Source organism: Periplaneta americana, chromosome 15 (genome assembly GCF_040183065.1).
Source record: "Periplaneta americana isolate PAMFEO1 chromosome 15, P.americana_PAMFEO1_priV1, whole genome shotgun sequence".
Lineage (NCBI taxonomy): Eukaryota > Metazoa > Arthropoda > Insecta > Blattodea > Blattidae > Periplaneta > Periplaneta americana.
In genome coordinates, this window is record NC_091131.1 from 127,252,198 (window position 1) to 127,271,171 (window position 18,974).

Here is an 18,974-nt window from a genome sequence, read left to right on the forward strand (position 1 = left end):
AACTTAAAGCCATAGTTCAGAGTAGATAAATTATGAAATACATGTGCAACGTCACGCATGTCGCAATGCGAAAGGACAGGGAACCTTTCAATTTGCAGATTCAGAATTCACGGCGTCTCTCCTGGCGGTCTTCACCTGCCTAGTCATCGAACAACAGATGACAGAGTCTTCTCAACTTCTTCTGCACTGCGAAATGAACAGTTCATTTCAATATGCAGATCTAAACCAGCTATCTCCTCGTCCCGTTCCGTGATCATTTTGATCACATTTCCATCCCCCTCGCGTATGTGGTTACCTAAGAGGTTACGTCCATTTTCGGTTTTCCCCTTCAAAATTTTCTATAGCTCCTTCAGTGGAGCAGCGTAACCCGGAGTGAGACTAGTGGCCAACAGGCTTGGAGCTCACATATTTAGTTTCTTACAGCCCCCAACCCCTTGCAAGGACGCGTTTTGCGTACCTTTTAATTTTTTTCCTCCATATTCTCCTGTCTTTTCGATTTCGATTTCGAGACGTCCATTTTAGGTTATCCCCTTCAAAATTTTCTAGAGCTCCTTCAGTGGAGCAGCGTAACCCGGAGTGAGACTAGTGGTCAACAGGCTTGGAGGTCACATATTTAGTTTCGTACAGCCCCCAGCCCCTTGCAAGGACGCGTTATGCGTACCTTTAAATTTTTCCTCCCAATTATCCCCTCTCGATTTTTCGATTTTTTTTTTCGGGCCCTGCATCATTTTTTTTTTCGAGCCACAGGATCAGTTGCCTCAGGTACGCCGAGAAGAGTTTTGCGACCTCGGATACCACTCCACTGAAGATGTCTGCCGCAGTTGCAGACGAAACGTCTGGTATAAAACCAACCAATAGACTACGGCCTCTCAGCCCGGAAAATGAATCTTGATCCTTTTATAATTCCCTGATAACGTATCGTAATATGAGAATTAAAAAGCTTCTATTTGCACTTTTTATCGAAATTGAGTTATATAGCAAATCATATGAATGGTTCAGAACCATAGTGGGCCAAGCGCCATTTACTAAAGCCGTAGAAAACAAGGGTTAAAATGAAGTTATTACCATAATTCAATGGAAGCATATAGCAAGTAATATAAAGTATACTTACACATTAAAACTAAATGATATGTCAATCTTCATTTTACTATGGTATTCACTTAACTTAACCCTTTTCTCCGTTTTTAATAAATGGCGCTTAGCCCACTATGGCTCTGAACCCTTCATATATTAGCTGATACTCAGATTTATCCCCCTACAACAATTTTTATGTCCATAACTAATTTAATTTCTTACGTAGAGATCGGTGAAATGAGGTTCCAGCAACAAAATAACTTTCAATTTCGAATAAAAAGTTCTATCTACATTATGCATGCATATCTGCCTTTTCAGCGTCTGATATTGGAATGAAGTATTTTAACAGTTTATCAGAATTGGATTTTTACTGTTGTATGCCCTTTAATACCGAAAATGTTAATAATGTGCATTTAGTTCGAATATTTTCAGAAATTAATTATATTCTCATCTCGTGCATTAAGTATTTATTTTGATGCAGTGTGGTTTGTGTACTCGTCTTAGGTCTACATAATATTATGGTGATGAACAGCTGATTAGATTTTCTGCTCATTATCAGGGATGATGTCATTAGCAATAATGAAATTGTTCAATCAGTTCACAAATCTTGAAAATGTATCAATGAAGTATTCTACACTAGGTCACTCTTGCATTCAAGAAGTTGAAAATGTGCATTCATAGGTTGAAAAAGTTATACGCGTGTGTGAATTCTGGTAACCCATTTCATTTGTTTGACAAAAAAGAAACAAGAATCCTTTGTGTCTGAAGATTAAAAAAATTGTAAGAATACCAGTAAATATTTCGATTTCAGAAGGTCTCATTTTCATAACTTACGCCTAAACAGTTGAAGTTCGAGGAAGAACATAATAGATTTAATGTGGGATTGAAGTTAAATTTATACGACACTGAAAACTAGAAATGAACATACTGCATATTTCCTTCAATAATGAATTATTATTTGAAATATAAGATCAGTAAAGAGAAGGTTGCAGACATAAAGTTTAAGTTAAATGGATATCTCAGGAAAACAGAAAATGCTATGAAAGTTTGATTAAGAACAGTACCGTAAATAACTTTCCTTATTAAAAAAAACTACCTAGTTTTTTTTATTTTTTTTTTTCCTCAGTTCATTTTATAAAATTGTGATAGTAAAGTGCTTCGTGGTGCTAGTTTCGGCCCAAGACTTTATAATAAAATTACAAACCATTTTTTAAATTGAAATATTTTAAAATTTAACCTTTTAAAAAATAAATTTATAAAATTAAAACGAGGAGGAGCGCGTCATATATTAAGGCATAACCAGATATGATTATATTCAGAATTAATACTATATTAATTTACGGTATTATATTCAGGGAACAATTTGAAACTAGTTGTATCAATATTACGAGGAAATGACGTCACCCGAATGAGTAACCTGTAGTGTACGTTCATAATCAATCTCAAATCACGCGCATAGGGTAAACATAACAATCATGAACTATCACATCATTAGTAAGATGGTCATGAGTAAGAAAGCACACATGTGACGAAATTTTAAGACTTCATCTACACACACGATTGGCTATTAATGACCGCATTGTTCAAAGTATATCTGCACCTCATTGGCTGCTAATGAACTCATGGGGTGGAGTTTATCATTTCCTTGGGTAATATAATCATGAAATCCATTCCCTGGAGCTTTTTTTTACTACTGAGAGCTCTACAGTTGTGTTCAGTAGTTGTATTCTTCATATGGTCGTTTCTTGGTAAGGGTGACCGAGTCCAAAATGTAAAATTGTTGAGAAAAAGCATTTAAAGCTGTAATGATCCATCAAAATCACTGTACTTCTTTAGTTGTTAATAATTAGTTATTTTGAATGTAAAAGTACTATATTATTAGTTTTTAATATAAAATATTAAGCTTTAAATTTTCATAATGCTTGGAAGCTTTCAATGTGACTTGGTCATTTTTATTAAGTAGCCGACGATATATTACAATAAATATACTCTACAATTTCTGCGAATCGTCATTTCGGGACTTGGGTTCCGAACGAACCCGAACTCTACAGTTTTATGTGACTACACAACATAAATATGGGGATGTGATCAAAAAGTGCAAGTAAAGTGGAACTGTAAAAAGATCGAGCAGTATAGGGCAGAGAGGAAGTGTATAATCAGATGTGTAGAGATAAAAGATAAGTATTCATAGGAAGTGAGAATAGTGAGAAAGGATTAGATGTAAGTGGAATAATAAGAAAGTGAAAGTGAGCACGAACAGAAAGAGTGAATAATAACAGTGGAAAAGTGTTAAGATAAGTGAAAGAGTGACAGCATAAAATTATTACTAACATTTGAAAATTGGAACAGTAAATGAATATAAAAGAAAGATAGGATAAAAGGTCAAAGAACAAATAGGATAAGTAATACAATATGATAATGTATAGAAAAAAAGTTAAATTAAGATTTTAGTGAATTTTAGTTAGAGTGAAAAAAGGGAGGGTTGAAAGTAGTATATAATATTAGTTATATTAGGATTAATGAACAAATAGAGAATAGCAAATGAAATGTAGGAAAAACTGAAGGGAGATTAGACCGAGTAGTAATTAGGTACATAGCTTAAATTAAATATTTGTGTAGACGTGTACTGCTAATAATGTGTTATGGTAACAATATGTTAATGGTGGCAATGGATACGAGAAATGTGAGGTACATCATTACATGTAAAAAAGTGCTGTGAAGAAATATATATAATTATATCATATCATATATCATACGGATCATATGTGGAGACTAAGAGGAAGGCAGAAAATAGGAAGTGTTGGAGAAAGCTGCAGTGAAAGACCTACCCTTGAGCAGAACGAATGAATGAAAGAGATAGCTACCCGTAACGTATAAGCGAATGAACAAGTAGGCCTACTCGTAAACATACAAATAGATAACCCTACCTCTTATAATAACGTGGCAGCAGTTTCCAGTGTACCTATTTTTTTAGAAAACACATAATGTGAACATCTAATACAAACTGTTAATATAACTTTGTAAAACGGAAATAAACAAAATTAACCGCTAATTGCTTTCATAATTTGATTTACATCAACACAGAACAATGAATTAGAATCAGTGATAATTAAGTTACAACTATGGCTTATTCACGTATCTCTGACAATACCGCTTCTGGTTAATCCACTTTCATTGATGAGTTTGTGAATCCTTCGCTGCTGATGACCATCAAGTGACGCGAATTCAAACAAACCCTTAAAACTATTAGTTAATGAAACTGTAATATTATGGACACGAGTGTAACTTTTTATAAGTTGTTCTTACTTTCTGTACCCAGTCTAGTACGTAGCATTATTTAGGCCTAATACGTTTTCAAAAAATAACAAATTGTGTGCAATGACATTTTGAAAATTTCACCAATACCTTACTTACTTACAAATGGCTTTTAAGGAACCCGAAGGTTCATTGCCGCCCTCACATAAGCCCGCCATCGGTCCCTATCCTATGCAAGATTAAGCCAGTCTCTATCATCATATCCCACCTCCCTCAAATCCATTTTAATATTATCCTCCCATCTACGTCTCGGCCTCCCTAAAGGTCTTTTTCCCTCCGGTCTCCCAACTAACACTCTATATGCATTTCTGGATTCGCCCATACGTGCTACATGCCCTGCCCATCTCAAACGTCTGGATTTCAAGTTCCTAATTATGTCAGGTGAAGAATACAATGCGTGCAGTTCTGTGTTGTGTAACTTTCTCCATTCTCCTGTAACTTCATCCCGCTTAGCCCCAAATATTTTCCTAAGCACCTTATTCTCAAACACCCTTAACCTATGTTCCTCTCTCAGAGTGAGAGTCCAAGTTTCACAGCCATATAGAAGAACCGGTAATATAACTGTTTTATAAATTCTAACTTTCAGATTTTTGGAGAGCAGACTGGATGATAAGAGCTTCTCAACCGAATAATAACACGCATTTCCCATATTTATTCTGCGTTTAATTTCCTCCCGAGTGTCATTTATATTTGTTACTGTTGCTCCAAGATATTTGAATTTTTCCACCTCTTCGAAGGATAAATCTCCAATATTTATATTTCCATTTCGTACAATATTCCCGTCACGAGACATAATCATATACTTTGTCTTTTCGGGATTTACTTCCAAACCGATCGCTTTACTTGCTTCAAGTAAAATTTCCGTGTTTTCCCTAACCGTTTGTGTATTTTCTCCTAACATATTCACGTCATCCGCATAGACAAGAAGCTGATGTAGCCCGTTCAATTCCAAACCCTGCCTGTTATCCTGAACTTTCCTAATGGCATATTCTAGAGCGAAGTTAAAAAGTAAAGGTGATAGTGCATCTCCCTGCTTTAGCCCGCAGTGAATTGGAAAAGGATCAGATAGAAACTGACCTATACGGACTCTGCTGTATGTTTCACTGAGACACATTTTAATTAATCGAACTAGTTTCTTGGGAATACCAAATTCAATAAGAATATCATATAATACTTCCCTCTTAACCGAGTCATATGCCTTTTTGGAATCTATGAATAACTGATGTACTGTACCCTTATACTCCCATTTTTTCTCCATTATCTGCCGAATACAAAAAATCTGATCAATAGTCGATCTATTACGCCGAAAACCGCACTGATGATCCCCAATAATTTCATCTACGTACGGAGTTAATCTCCTCAAAAGAATATTGGACAAAATTTTGTACGACGTCAACAAAAGTGATATTCCTCGAAAGTTACCACAGTTGGTTTTGTCCCCCTTTTTAAAAATAGGTACAATTATGGACTCCTTCCATTGATCTGGTACAATTTCCTTTTCCCAAATAGCAAGTACAAGTTTATAAATTTCGCTATATAATGCACTTCCACCCTCCACCAGTAGAAAAATGTAATTTGATCGAAAAATGGGCTAAAAGTACCGCAGTGATGAATTTAATATATGCACTTATGTCAAATAGGCAATTATAGGCATTATAAAAATGCCGTATACACACTACAAATAATCTAAAGCGTATTTGGGGGTCTAAAGCACAAGAGGTATAAGTGCATTTTTCAAACTATTTTAGTTAAACATAGGAGAGTGAAGATAAAGTTCCCCTTTATTCAGTGCACAAATGCTGTGTGTGCTATTGATATAGGTGCTGCATTATAGAAGTATAAAAAAAACTACTTCACCAATCAGCTCTTTCGTTTGCAGCACAAGGGATGTGTTGCTGTTATATTCATTGCGCTCAATTCTTTCCTGTTAGGATGTTACATGATTGCAGATTTCATTGTCAAATTCTGGCTCTATGTCATCCGCAACACCAATTTTCAGACTGTACATCACTCATTCACAATTTCTGTAACTGATTCAGATAATATGACCAGAATTTTAGAATAACAGAAAATGCTAAGAAGAATAGTGACTGGAAGTTGTTTTTCCCAGAAACATACTGTACGGTACGTACTTCTTCCAGGTCCGAAGTAAAATGGCACTTTGTAACACTTTACAACTGCTACTAAAATAGAATATTTACATGTCCTGTTCAAAGTAGTGACTATTAGAATTAATGCATAATAACAATCTTTGGGTGACTGATGCCCTAAATATCGTAGTGTTGCCTACTAAACTAATGTACATGCATCAATAATATTGTGCTCCAAAGTCTTTGCAGAATGAAACGCAGAGGGGTAATGGTGTGAATGAATGATGATGTCATAAGAAGTCATAAGGTCACACACATGCGTACTCGTATCTCTATTGGCTCGCTCTCACAGCACAAACAACAACATTGTTACACACATATTTATACTACTCTAGTCACAAAATTAGATCACTGTTAATCTCCTGGTCTTTTAATCCCTTCATATAGGAAATAACATATACAGGAGAGCGCATGGTTTTTAAACTGACGTTATAACGATAATATTATCTATCTGCTTCGCTCCAGTAGATGACGCAATACTAAGCACATCTTATGACATCAACATTCATTCACAGCATTACCCCTCTGCGTTTCATTCCGCAAAGACTTTCTCGTGTTGGAGCACAGTAGGTCTCACTGCGAGCCACAATGTCTCGCGAGTCGCATTCTCGCCACGGCTGAAGTAAGCCATACTTTTAAAAAAGTTTCGACTTGCAACACTTACCATTAATTCCGATTCCGTAAGTGGTTCTATCCCATCCATATCTGTATTAGTTTCAGTTCTTTCGTCACTGTCACTACCGCTGCTTTCGTCACCAAGACTGATAACTAATATTTATTTTATCAACAAGAGTATCACTCAAATTGTCTAGCTCCCAGAACAAACGTGTTTCGATGCGCTTCTTCTAGGCATCTGCAGTCACAAGTTTAATTGCTTGCTCAGTTAAGAACTTGACATCTCTAATATTCAACGTTGTGTTGAGCTGTCTAACGTAACCCTTCACCTGACTCCATATCATTTCTAAAGGATTTAATAAACAATGATAAGGAGGCAATAGCTGCAATGTCATGTTAGACTGTTGCACAAGTGAATCCACAATATTATAGTACTTAGTATTTATTTATTTAACCTGGTAGAGATAAGGCCGTCAGGTCTTCTCTGCTCCTCTACCAGGGGATTAAAATTACAATATGAAGAATAAAATTACAATTAATATTAAATTTACAATTACAATTACAATGAAATCCAAAGTACGAAAAGATTGCCTGATTAATGAAGGCTAGCCAATTTGTCATAGAAGTTAAGAATAAAGAATATTTTTTTTTGTATTTACTGAATTACAAATTAAACATAGAATAACAAAATTGTATAGTGATGAAATTACCGGATATTGAAATATTTTGTAATAGATTAAGAGAACTATTTACAAGAAGCCATGTCTGAACGAGTCTCAATTACTGACCAAGTCCCTAGTAAGTTTGCGTTTGAATTCAATTTTATTTCGACAGTCCCTGATGCTAGCAGGTAGCAAATTCCAGAGTCTTGGCAGAGCTATTGTGAAAGAGGATGAGTATGAGAAGGTGCGATGGGATGGTATTGTTAGTATTGTTTCATGGTGAGAGCTTGTGTTCAGATTATGGTGGGAAGAAAGGTAAGTGAAGCGAGACGACAGGTACGAAGGAATAGAAGAGTTCTAGATTTCGAAGAGAAAGAGAAGTGAATGTAAATTTCTTTTCTTATCTAGTTTAAGCCAACCTATTGCTTCCAGGGATGGGGTAATATGATCAGATTTACGAACATTGCTTACAAAATGTACACACAAATTATGAGAACGTTGAAGTTTCGTTTTGTTGTCGCTGGAAAGGTCAGTCAGTAAAATGTCAGCATAGTTAAAATAGGGAAATACCAGCGTCTGCACAAGGAACGGTTTTTAAGCAAGAGGGAACACATAGATAACATCTGCAAGTTTCTGTGATTTGCATGTCCCAGTTTAGATTATTATCCATGTGAATGGCAAAATTTTTTACTGAAGAACTGAAAGGGATATGCACTGTACTTACACTTAACGGCAAAAAGAATGACCCGCCGACAATTTCTAAGTTCCAGATACATAACATTGCGCATGCTCGTCTCTTCAAAGCCGTACTTCACCAGGTAACACATAAGTAAACCATTTAAATTTGCTGTATTCTGTTTAAGAGTCTAAAATAAGTTATAAAATCGAATGGAAGGTTGATTCTAGATACATCAGGGCCTCTGAAGAGTGAAATAATAGTAAAATTTATAAATACAAAATCAACCGAAGCGAATATGAACAGGAAAACCACGTATTATGCCAAAACGACATTAACAGTCACAGTAGCGTAAGTCTTTACGAAATTAGTCTGTTAAACGAGGTAACGATAGTAGCTCAAAGTTCAAATCTCCTAAAATCTTTTTCTTTTAATTACAAATTTGCCATCATATGTATCTCGCAAAGCTATATTTATGTGGCGACATCTAATAAATAATAAACCTCCCTCTCTCTTCCAAGCAATACTCCTGTCTGTTAATAAAAGTTCTGTCTCGTCATTACGCGTGAAGATGGCAGAGAGAAGTCATTGCCCTGGTTCGCGTAGGTTATTCTTTGTCGATGGCGGCCAGAGAGATTGGAGTCCCATTGTCAACTGCTAAGCGGTGGGATAATTTTTTTTATCGAGAATGGTGAAGTTGTGAATGCTTCCATTCCTTGTCGGCCGCGAATCTCTACTTGGGAACGCCAGATTATTGAGAGAAGTTGAGAGCCACACTTTTAGAAATGCCTCTCAACTCAAGATGGCGTCCAACTTTCTAGATTCCCCACATACCGTGAGGAGACGTTTTAGAGAGCGTGGCATACGTTGTCGTCGAGCTGTGAGGAGAGAACATTCGACGATGGAGCATGCCGTGGACTGACTAGCGTATGCTAATCTCCGACAGGACTTCGATTGGAGAAATGCCATTTTCTCCGACGAGGTAGTTGTCTCCAGTAACAACGATGGTCCTGCCCTAGTTTATCGTATGAATGACCACCGATACGATGAACGCGTCATGTTACGACTTAACAGTCCGGGTCGCGTGAGTGTCGCGTGCTGGCGGTGGATGTCATACGATGAGGTAGGACTTCTGAAACGCATCCACGGTCGGTTTATGGCAAAAGTCTACGAACACATTTTGGCAAATTTAATGATCCCTTCCGCCCGAGAACGATATCCAGAAGCAACACTTTTCTTCCAACAGGATAATCACCCGGTATACATCGCCAACCGGATTCAAAGATGATTTATGAGACTGGCCTCCAAAGTCACCAGATGTGGAAAATTTGTGGACTGCAGTCAAAGGGATCCTATGCTCTAATTGGGCAGAACAACCACCCGTTCAGACAGCTGACGAATTGTGGGACTGCGTTCTAGATGCGTGGAACGAGGTGGGCATGAATTCAGACTTGTTCCATAATCTTGTGGACTCCATGCCGCGCAGAATGAGGGAAGTTGTTGACGCAGGTGGTTTGTGGACGAGATACTAGTCCCCACCACAGGCCTTTTTTGTTAATAGATTAAAAAAATGTTTGTTTTTGTTTATTTATTTATATTAAATATGCGTCCGATTTTTTAGGATGTGAAATAAGTATATTGTTTATATAGACCAGGGTTCGCCTATTAATAGCCCACAGGTCGTGGGCAATAAGAATTTTACAAGGCAGACATAATGAAGTTTATGACAAAATTCCAATTCAAATTTAAATAAATTAATTAAAAATTAAAATAAAAAAGTAATTTTATCGTACCGGGAAGCGAACTCAGAACCTCTGGCTGGGATGTTAGACATTTTACCACTGGGCCACACACAGCTCATGAGGTTTATACATTGAAGATGGATGACTTTCAATGAAGAGACACACAGTAATGCCTTGCAGTGCAGTGCGTTTACACTAGTGAACCGCGCGATAGAACTTAGCATTTATATCGACCAATAGTCGGCACATTCTTTTTGCCGTTAAGTGTACTTTAACGGGGAAATGTCGAGGTGTTTTACAGCGTCGGTTTGCCGTTTGTGTCCTAATATAATAATTGCTTGTGTCTTTCCACGATTGATTTTAAGATGGAGTTTCTTTGTCCATGTTACAATCGAGTTGATGTCTTCGTTCAGTTTATCTATAACGTCGTTTACTCTGTCTAAGCGGGAAGAGGTGTAGCACTGAAAGTCGTCACCATACAAGTGACAGTTACAATGCCTTACAAGAGATGTAATATCACTGACATATATTGTGAACGACAATGGTCCGAGTACCGACCCCTGTCGTATACCTGATATTATGTTAAGCCAGGAGGAGCTTCGATTCCCGGATACAACACATTGTTGTCGTATTTGTCATATCTAAGAGCGACATTTGCGTCTCGACTTATTTGTCAAAGTTCATCTTTTATCATGTTTTTATCACAACCAATATTTTTTGCTTCAATCCAGGCAATAATGTCATTCTTTAACTACGACCTATTTGGTAACCGATCGGCTTCAACGCTGTGATAAGGGGAATTGTCCATGATTATCACACTATTGGGTTCGAGTTTTGGCAGGATTTTTAAGAACCAGTCCGTGAAAACTTCTCCATTCATGTCTTCATGATAATCCCCATCTTTCTTAGATTCGAATAATAATTCCCCGTCTTCTACAAAACCATCCTCACTTCCTATATGCAGCAAAATGAGACCCTTGTCTTTACCTGAGGGTTTTTTTAGGCCGGTACTCAATTCCGAAAGAAATGCCTTATTATTTATTTATTTTTTTCGTTTTCACCGTAGAATCTGCTCACACTTTTGAAGTCGTAAAACCTTCATTAACCCAGGTTTCATCCAAGTAGTAAAATTTACATCCTTGTGCTCAGAACCTATGCACTGCTCTTAAATAATCCCTTCTCCACAGAAAAATGTCATCGCTATCCATAACAACAATCTTTTGACTTTTTAAAAATCAAATTCTAACCAAATTTCACATAATATTTTGTGAAATGTTGTTCTTTTGAAATTAGGCAATTCAGAGTCACTATTTACTTGCTACAGTACTTATTAATTGTAGGGGGTTCATTCTTGAAAAATAAATTATGCACTACTACACGATGTGCATTTGCCACAAATTCATCATACTTATCAAAAGCATATTTCACACGTTTTATTTTTTCCAGGAGTTACAACCTTACAGTTTTTGTTTTTTTCTTTCCGAGTACTATTAATGCTTGTATACGACACACCGGTAAACTCAGACGTTAAATTCACTATCTCTTTTATCGGAAGTTCTGGATATTTTTCACTGAACTTGCGAAATACATTTAAAATAACTGTTTTTTGGCACTAGTCAAAGTTTTGCCTGACTTGTGTTACTGGTATGGCCTTCAAAATATTGGGAAGACTGGTTCTTATGAATCTTGCATACCATCTACCATTTAAGGTACCATTTATGAAACAATGCCCAGCAACGGCGGTATTGCAGTGCTACAAAGGTCATTTTACTTCGGACTTGCAGTACGTAGTACGCCCCCAAGTTAAATTTGCGTCCCGTGAATGGAAGAGACGAGCGCTAGTAGCTCTAATTGCTCTAGTTGTTAGTATACAACCTACTGTTTCGTCTATGAATGAGGTCATGTAACAAGAGGTAATGCAATGAGTGAGGCATATAATTATGTGTGTGTATGTGTAATATCAACACTTTCACAATATTTATATGGGTACAACACTTTCAGCACATCCTATACAAGTGTATTCACCACTATCTCATACAACTCGTTGGCGAGAACAGTGAACATATCGTTATGAGCTTAATATTTACTCACAGGTCGCAAGGCCAGAGGCAGACGGAATGGTGATTCACATACTTTCCGGACGCAGATTTAACTTGGACGCGTAGTACATACACTGGATCATTTTTTGCACCCCTCAGCGTTTTGTTTATTATAATGATACATTGTGTACATTTTAACAGGCCTTGAAAGAGTTTAATGATTCATCGACTAATAAGTCCATGTTGCTTTCAAAAAATGAAGTTATTACTCATATCTCATTAATGAACAAGGTTACAAGAAAGACATACCAATCATACTAAATCTCCATTGTACTTAACTTTTGTTTAAAGCAGTTTTTCATTTGACGCCTAAGAAAAAATAAATATTTTGGGTGAGCAAAACAAATTGACATTCTGTACGTTTAAAAACTTCAACTTTTTTCATACGCGTAAATTTGTTTGAATTTAGAATGTATTTTGTAATTTACGCATTACATTTTTTATAATTTAGTTTGCAAAATCTGCAAAATAGCTTGGAACACAAGAGATATAAGATATAAGTTTATTATAAAATGATTATTTTTAAATCTCTATTTTAAAATTTCTTCAAAATCTGCAGTGAACTACTTCATATAACCAAGGCTCAATATTTAAGCACAAAAAAGGCATCGTAGACTTTGCATACAATTTTCCATTGTCACTTAACTTCAACATTAGATTTATGTCGCTTATATCCCTTGTGCTCTGCACCCCCTATTTTCTTTTTTTACTCACGAACAGAATAGACATTTAAGACAACATCTTCAGCCTATTGATTACCAATATGGAGTAGGATACAAGATTTGCCTAAAAGTAATTCATTCTTGAGAAAATGTGGTATTCGCTATGAATATAAGTGGTCGTGTTTCAATTATTAATAATTTTGTAACTACTATAAAGTAGCCTATAAGGCTTCTTATCAATTTGTACTTATTGCATAATAATAATAATAATAATAATAATAATAATAACAATAATAATAATAATAATAATAATAATAATAATAATAATAGGTCTAGTAGGTCTCAACCTGGGTACCTGACATCTACAGTTCATGCACCAGTCACAGATTAACATTACACAGGGACCTCTATCTACAACAATCAGACATTCACGATCAGTTGGTTACACAGTGTTTTCACACTGTGAAAGCATGCAGGGACACTCTAGTCTACACACACTATTTAATTATCTCTTCCTCTGACAGTCCCCCTCCTCTCTGCCAAGTCTTTTGTCAGACTACAAACAATCCCTTTCAGTCTCCCCCTTCCTATTTTCGAGACCGCTCATCCGAATCTTTCGCTTCTATTGTTGAACAACCGCTACAGAGTTGCTTCTATCTCTGACGTCAAAAGCGCCTATTTTTTTTTTTATAAATCCATCTCAGTTTAAATTGAATGGTAAAATTGTAAACGACTAGAGAACATACTCATTACGATGAACTTCTGCTATGATGAGAATGAGCTATACATAATGTCTGACTGAAATTTAGTTGATGGACATATTTAGCTGGTGGAGCATTGTTAAAACTTCTGAAGCGAAGAAAAACTACTAATTAAAGTCAGAACTAGACTACAGACAATGCCAGTTGTTCAGAAATGATCTATTCGTTCCACATTTAAACAATTTTCCTTCCAAAAGAATGTTTGTATACATACATACATACATACATACATACATACATACATACATACATACATACATACATACATACATAGATACATACACACATACATACATACATACATACATACATACATACATGCATTTATTTATTTTATTTACTTATTTATTTATTTATTTTGCTAATAATTGTAACATAAAATATAATATATACAGAAAAAAACTTTAGCTCGCCCCTGAAAGAGTGGAACTCGTGCTCAGGGGCGGATTCCTGAATTGAAATTAAGAACACACATACATACATACATACATATATTTATACATTTATTTATTTTATTTAGGCCTACTTATTTATTTATTTTCCTAATAATTGTAACATAAAATATAATATATACAGAAAAAACTTTAGCTCGCCCCTGAAAGAGTGGAACTCGTGCTCACATACATACATACATACATACATACATACATACATACATACATACATACATACATACATACATACATACACAGGGAGATTCACCAGGATTTACCGTCCCTTACGGAGCTTATTTCCGAAGACATTCTAGCAAAAAAGTCATATAAACATTTGTCCTAATCTCAATATTTTCAGAATTACACTAATTTAAAGTTGTATCTAAAATATCATTATTCTTGAGTTTTAAGGGTAAAAGAATATTACAGATAAAGAATGAACTATTCAGGAGTATCATTTCTTTAATTAACAAGTATTCTGAAGCGAAAAATGTGTTGTGAATTCCATAGTTGCTTCGTATAGAATTTTTTTTTTGGATTTTTAACTACAAAATTACATTTTCTTACCCATTTACCACAACAATTGTTACAAATCAAGCCATCTTGTAAATTCTTTAAGACTGTACACTTAGCGGCAAAAAGAATGGGCCTACATTGCGCATGCTCGTCTCGTCAACGCCGTAGTTCACTAGATAACACATAATTAAACCATTTAAATTTGCTGTATTTTGTTTAAGAGGTTAAAATATGTAATAAAATCGAATGGCGGGTTGATTCTAGAAACATCAGGGCCCTTGAAGAGTGAAATAATAATAAAATTGATAAATACAAAATCGACCGGAGCGAATATGAACAGGCAAACCATGTATTATGCCGAACTGATATAAACAGTTGCAGTAGCGTAAGTTGTTATGGCATTGGTGTATTGAACACGTTGATAGTAGTAGCTCAAGGTTCGAATCTCCCCCAACCTTCTTTTTTTTTATTACAAATTTACCATCATATGTGTCTCGCAAAGCTATAATTATGTGGCGATATATCTTAGAATATGCCCAAACTCTAATAAATAATAAACCTCCCTCTCTCTTTCAAGCAATACTGCTATCTGTTAATATAACGTTCTGTCTCTTCATTACCCTTGAAGATGGCACAGAAACAATAACTCATTACTATCCGACAGGACTTTGATTGGAGAAATGTCATTTTCTCCGACGAGGTAACTATCTCCAATAGCAATGATAGTACTGCCCTAGTTTATTGTATGAGTGACCACCGATACGCTTCGCGTGAGGGTCGCATAATGGGGGTGGATATCGTACGATGGAGTAGGACTTCTGGAACGCATCCACGGTCTGTTTACGGCAGAAGTCTACGAACACATTTTGGCAAATGTAATGATCCTTCCGCCCGAAAACGGTATCCAGAAGGAACACTTTTCTTCCAGCAGGATAATCATCCGATACACACGGCCAGCCGGGTTCAAAGATGGTTTACGAGGAGGCGTGATGTCGAACCAGTCGACTGGCCTCCAAATTCACCAGATATGAATCCGTTTCAAAATTTGTGGGCTGCAGTCAAAAGGATCCTACGCTCTAATTGGGCAGAACAACCACCCGTTCGGACACCTGAGGAATTGTGGGACAAAGTTCTAGATGCAAGGGAGAAGATGGCTAAGAATTTAGACCTGTTCCATAATCTTGTGGACTCCATGCCGCGCAGAATGAGGGCAGATGTTGACGCAGGTGGTTTGTGGACGAGATGCTAGTCCCCGCCACAGCCTTGTTTTGTTAATATATTAACAAATTGTTTGTTGTTGTTAATTTAATTATTTATTTGTGTTTGATATGCGTCCGTTTTTTTAGGATGTGAAACAAGTGTTTTTATTTATACAGGCCAGGCATAACGAAGTTTGTTAACAAATGCCATTTCACATTTAAACTAATAAATTAAGTAAAAGTTAAAATAAAAGAAAAATAATTGTATCGTACCAGGAGGCGAACACACAACCTCTGGCACGGATGTCAGACTTCTTACCACTGGGCTACACACTGCTCGTAAGGTTTATTATATTATAGACGGACGACTTTCAATGAAGAGACACCACAGCAATGCCTTGCACTGGGTTACGTTTACACGAGTGAACCGCGCGACAGAACTTAGCATTTCTATCGACCAAGAGTCGGCCCATTCTTTTTGCCGCTAAGTGTAAATTGGGATGCATAATTAAAATGTAAAGAATCAAGTTCCTAAAGTCGTATGATTTGTAACAAGTGCGTAAGAATGATGTCATTTTTAGTTAAAAATTGAAAAACAAAATCTGTACAAAGCAACTGACAACATATTTTTAGCTTCAGAACACTATCCAATTAAAGAAATGATACTTCTGAATAGTTCATTCTCTATTTGTAATATTATTTTACCCTTAAAACTAAAGAAAAAAAGATATTTTGCAAACAACTTAAAATTAGTGTAACTTTGAAAATATTGAGATTAGAACAAATGCTTATATTACTTTTTTTTGCTGAAAATGTCTTCGGAAATAAGCTCCGTAAGTGACGGTAAATCCTCGTGAATCACCATACATACATACATACATACATACATACATACATACATACATACATACATACATACATACATACATACACATGGTATGCCGATTAACCACTTTATTCTTTATCAGTGTATTACCTTAAAAGTTTCGAAATGGAATTTTTGCATCATCACAATACTTTCACTTTGTAAGTCATTCTTACTTCGTACGCAGAGAAAGTAGGTACAAGTAATGCGTGCTTAAATGTTATTTCAGACTGGTGAGTGGGTATCGAGAGTTATATTATACTGCAAATTGCTTCGCCGGTCATAATTACTCATAAATAACGCTGCGTATCTCTCTGTGTAGGTTGCTATCGGCAACACCCACGGTTTTAGTTGTGAGACGTGTTAATAAGGTACGGAATTACTCATTATCTCTGTGTAAAGCGGAAGTTTTTTTTATCATAAAGTTTCGAAAGCTCGCACGACCAAGTACAGATACGACTGCGTGCTAATCAGTATTCCCAGCCGTACCGGTAGCACATACGCTATGAACTAATGACCAATTTTTCTGAAAGTAACAAGGTTCGAGCGATGTTGTGCGTAACTCCAAGCACTTGGATCATCTTAGCACTTTCGACTGAAGCAGGGATGATTTCTTCATGTAGAATATGAGGAACTTCCTTCAGAAGTATTACTTTTCGGGCTTCTATACATGTAAAATCTACGAGGATTTCTCCATGCAGAATGTGAGGAACTTCCTTCAGAAATATTACTTTTATAGCTACACGTAAAATCTATGAGATTTTGTCCATGTAGAAAGTGAGGAACTTCCTTCAGTAGTAATACTTTTCGGGCTTTAATACGCGTAAAATACATGAGGATTTCTCAATGCAGAATGTGAGGAACGTCATTCAGAAGTATTACTTTTCGGGCTTTAATACGCGTAAAAACCTATGCGGATTTAAGAATGTGAGGAATTTCCTCCTGAAGTATTAGGCCTACTTTTCGGGCTTTAATACTTGTAAAATCTATGAAATTTCTCCATGCAGAATGTAAGGAACTTCCTTCAGAAATATTACTTTTCGGGTTTTTATACATGTAAAATCTATGAGGTTTTCTTCATGTAAAATGTGAGAAACTTCCTTAAGAAGTATTATTTTTCGGCCTTTAATACGTCTAAAATCTATGAGGATTTGTCCATGAAGAATGTAGGAACTTCTTTCAGAAGTATTATGTCTAAATTTGGGGCTTTAATACTTCTAAAATCTACGAGAATTTCTTCCATACAGAATGTGAGGAACTTCCTTCAGAAATATTAGTTTTCGGGCATTAATACATGTAAAATCCATGAGGATTTCTCCATCCAGAATGTGAGCAATTTTATTCAGAATTATTATTTTTCGAGCTCTAGTACGTGGATGTTTATTTTTCTGGTTGTGTTTTGTTTTGTCTTAAAAAAAATTCGTGGAATACCAGTGGTGTTAATGATTTGAAAAAATTAGGTGATGTGTTACGAAAGCTAGCTTAAAAGTAATTAAAAATTACTTCAGAAATGCGGCGGCACAACATGGTCTGAATGGAGCTCCATAGGAGTTCAATACGACAGACTTCATCTCAAATGAAGTGTAACGAACCAACGGCTAGTACTGTACTTACAGTATACTCTTGTCGAAAGCATAATAATTAGATATTACGACACATATTTCGGTGGTTCATAAAAAAAACTAAAATAAAATTATGGTTTTTTAACGACGCTCGCAACTGCCGAGATTATATCAGTGTCACTGGTGTGCAGGAATTTTGTCCCAAGGAGTTCTTTTACATGCCACTAAATCTAGTGACATGAAGCTGTCGCATTTAAGCACACTTAAATGCCATCGGCCTGGGCCAGGATCGAACCCTCAACGTGGGCACAGAAGGCCAGCGCTTTCATAAAATAAAGAATTAAGATATCTCATCAATAAAGTGTGAGGTATTGGGATTAAAAAAAACTACCACGGCTAGACTCGAACATACTACCTCTTGGTCTTGCGCGTTGTGCGTTACACCAAAGCCTTATGTCCATAATTAAACGCTAAAATAGCTACAATAACGAAAATGAATAAGCAGTGCAGTGGCGTGCTGTGTCATTATTTACCTGCAATATTACAGATTGTGTGAAGACTAAATTTTGAAAACGCGGTCGATTAGTCCTTAACAGTTGGGCTTCATGCAATGTCCGTAATAAGGTCCGAAACCGTTGCATA

The 18,974-nt window shown here is 36.1% G+C and overlaps 1 protein-coding gene across 7 annotated transcripts in view; it reads right to left on the bottom strand.

Annotated features, from left to right (window-relative positions):
• LOC138715323 (serine-rich adhesin for platelets-like) overlaps positions 1-18,974 on the bottom strand; it is a 1,148,033-nt gene that overhangs the window by 318,295 nt on the left and 810,764 nt on the right. The window contains exon 1 of one of the 7 annotated variants that reach the window (XM_069848112.1): positions 7,204-7,423. The exons of the other annotated variants lie outside the window; for them this stretch is intronic. Within the exon in view, the coding sequence (XP_069704213.1) occupies positions 7,204-7,242 (39 nt within the window). The 5' untranslated portion in view covers positions 7,243-7,423. Of the gene's footprint in view, positions 1-7,203; positions 7,424-18,974 lie in introns of those variants that run through there. 7 annotated transcript variants of the gene reach the window in all.